This window comes from Atta cephalotes, assembly GCF_000143395.1.
Source record: "Atta cephalotes unplaced genomic scaffold scaffold00021, whole genome shotgun sequence".
NCBI lineage: Eukaryota > Metazoa > Arthropoda > Insecta > Hymenoptera > Formicidae > Atta > Atta cephalotes.
The window spans coordinates 4,536,869-4,540,229 of NW_012130085.1; the positions used below are offsets into that span (position 1 = coordinate 4,536,869).

General features: G+C 32.9%; 1 protein-coding gene across 1 annotated transcript in view; it reads right to left on the reverse strand.

Moving 5' to 3' along the window:
- Positions 1 to 1,577, reverse strand: part of LOC105619414 — a 9,247-nt gene extending 7,670 nt beyond the window's left edge. The window contains exon 1 of the mRNA XM_012200935.1: positions 1,533 to 1,577. Coding sequence (XP_012056325.1) covers positions 1,533 to 1,577 — 45 coding nt within the window. The remainder of the gene's footprint in view (positions 1 to 1,532) is intronic.
- Positions 1,578 to 3,361: the final 1,784 nt, after the last annotated feature.

Sequence of the window (3,361 nt, forward strand, 5' to 3'; positions counted from 1 at the left end):
TTATTCTTCTCTCTCTCTCTCTCTCTCTCTCTCTCTCTCTCTCTCTCTCTCTCTTAAAAAAAATTCTGAATAATACTTAAAATCCAACAACCATATAAAAAAAACCATATAATATCAAAAGAATATGATAAATGATTATCAGTTTACAATGTAGTCAAATTACTTTGGAAACAGAGTTGATCCTTTTGATTGTATCTTTTTGAGTGAATTTGGCTGTATTGATAGTCACGCACGTGCTATACTACTCAATAGCATGGAGAGAGAGGCTTCCTCCTCTGTTATACTTCCATTCACGCCATCTTCACGGTATCGCGCGTTCGTGCATCGAACTCTTCGGAATAGAATAGGAACCGGTGCCTCTCACGAATGCATCCTCGGCATCAACTTTCATGAACACCTTCCACAAATCATGTCGGTGTCAGTTTCGATCGAACGATGATGTGAATATATGCGTGATAGATTGTATTCGATGAATATACGGAACAATCAGCTGCTTTACTGGCACACAAATGCAGTTACGTAAATTATCTCGAGCCATTACCGTTGAATATATGTAAAATAACATACACTTCTTTGACAGACTTAAACACCTATAATTCATCACAATTTAAAGCTGTAATTGTTGTATGTAAAATGTGAGTAATTTTGTACCTAAATTATCCTAAGACTATTCGTCTTATAAATCATTTTCCTAAATTCTTCAAAATTTGTTAGATAAATTACAAGTCAAGGAATAAGAATGGATTTTCCTTCGTTGCTAGTGGATATTAATTAAAAAGCTGTAAGAAAATAAGAACTTATATATTGTAAAATTAATTTTAGATGATAAAATATTAATTATAATGCAGTTTTAATTTTATTTTTTTTTCCAGATCTTAATGTAGCTCTACCAGCTAGCATTTATACTTTTAATAATCATGTGTAAATTCTTTCGATTTGCATCCTTATTAAATTAAAATTGAGTTATTTTTATTATATTAAGTATCTTTTTGCGCAAACATCCACTTTCGTTATCAACGCCAATACTGCTTTACGAAATTCATCATTATAAACATGAAAATAATAAGATTATGTAACGTAATTGTTTTGCCGATTCATTTACCAGTTATTATTAGAAAACTTAAGAAATAGTAATCATCAGTTCGCGATTGGCATTTTAGTAACTCAAGAATCTTGAAGTGACGTCAACGTAGAATGCCAATGTCAATGGCAATTTGTTAATATTTGCAAATGTCAATTTGCTAATACTTGCAAATATAAAAAAATCAATAATCATTTATGAAAATATTTTCATCCGTATTTATGTCAATGTAAAATTTATCGGATTAATTTTACTTATAATTCACTTACTAACTTAATCCTGACATATATATAGATATGCGTGAATAAGAAAAAAAATCAGTGCATATAAAAATTATTTTGTGATAGATTAATCTTTCTTAAGTTTTTCTCCACTAAATGTGCTATGTATTATATGATATGTATCTTTACATTAATCGTGATTATGCATATGTATTACACATAAATCCTACCGTCAAAAGATTGAGACAAAGACATGTTCGCAAAATCATGGTCATGATGGTTGCTTCATGAGGTTGCAATATGTGTTCTTCGAATTTCCTCTTCGTTGTTTTTTTTTGAGGCAGCGATCGCCGCGTCAAAACGTTCCTTTACTTCTCAAGCAAAACTCCTATTACATACATTCAGTCTCCATTGCGATAACTGCACGAAAAAATTTTCTTGATCAAATTAATCAAAATCTAAAATCCACATACATCTTCTTATCTTCTTATAATAATGCAAATAATAAGATGTATTGATGTATGTACTCCATGAGAAAAGAAAAGCGTGCAACATTTATAAAAATTCATGAATGTCGAGAAGAAGAGAAAAAGAAAGAGAAAGGAGAAAACCCACTTTCGCGGACCGGATGAAATTACGGAAGAAAAGAAACGAAAGAGGAACGCAGTCATCAACAGCTATATCGAGGCGAACTGAGAGGACGCGATACTGTGACTGAGAACCGGCGATGTGTCCCTGCATTTCCAGATCCGCTGTACACGACGGATCTACGCTCCTTTCTTCGCGACCATCCCCCTCCATGTAAGAACCGTATGACGGTTTTTCCCATCTAAGACTGCGCTCGCCCACCATCACGAGTACTCCACATTCACATGACGCGTGAACGAGCTTGAAATTATTAATTTGTAGCACGCGTAATCGTTGCCCGTGCCACATGTGATCTTGCGACGAATTCTCTCGTGTTGGGTTCAGATATGCATCGTGGGTTCAGATTCCTATCCGAAGCCGGAAACACAATGAAAAGTATAGACAATACAGGAACAGAAATAATAAATTTTGACCTATTAGAGACCATGTATATTAGAATGGATTTCTGATAGATTGAAATTTCTTATTCCTTATTCCTATTGCCTGTGCTTTTTATTGTGTTTCCGGTTTCACTCAGACATATCATTCCATCTTTGTTAGAACGTTAAAGATAACATAATAGTCGAGAAACATTCGAAATATATTCTCGGATGACATAAAGGAGTATCCATGAATTATGATCTTCTTATAATTGTAGGGCAAAAATATCGCTAATTAGAATCGAATTCTCTTATTGAATATCGTATTGTCGTACATCGGATGTTGTACGCTATGTGAATTCTACATTAAATAACGACAATGAGAACCACATCTTTTTTTTCAGGATCGTTCTTATATATTTGACTATCGTTAGTTATCGACACGAATGGTTATCGATAGCCATACATATACATACAGCTAAAATACAGACCCAAAACATCTTCTGTCAGGTTATATATTTCTATAATCTGTCACAAGGATAATCTTTGTGTAATTAATTCTCTAAAAGGTAGATTTTCCAATTTTAAAGTTACTAGAATATTAAATGACACATTTTTAATTATAAAAACTTTGATGTTGATAATTAATATGCAAAATTAAAACTATATGTCGAAATATCTCTTTCACTTTAGATATCTTTTATTTGCAAATAAAAACGTATTATTAGACGTTAAAAGAAGTACATGGGATTTGATAACGAGTTATGCATTTTTTAAATAGTTCTTTAGTAAAATGAAATCAACAGGACCCACTCAAAATCATAAATATCTATATAATTCGGATAAATATTAAAACTGTGTGTGTGTGTGTGTGTGTGTGTGTGTGTGTGTGTGTGTGTGTGTGTGTGTGTGTGTGTGTGTGTGTGTGTGTGTGTGTGTGTGTGTGTGTAGTGTGTAGTAGTAGTAGTAGTAGTAGTAGTAGTGTAGTAGTGTAGTAGTTAGTGTAGTGTAGTAGTAGTAGTTAGTGTAGTCGTTACGTTAGTCGTTAGTGT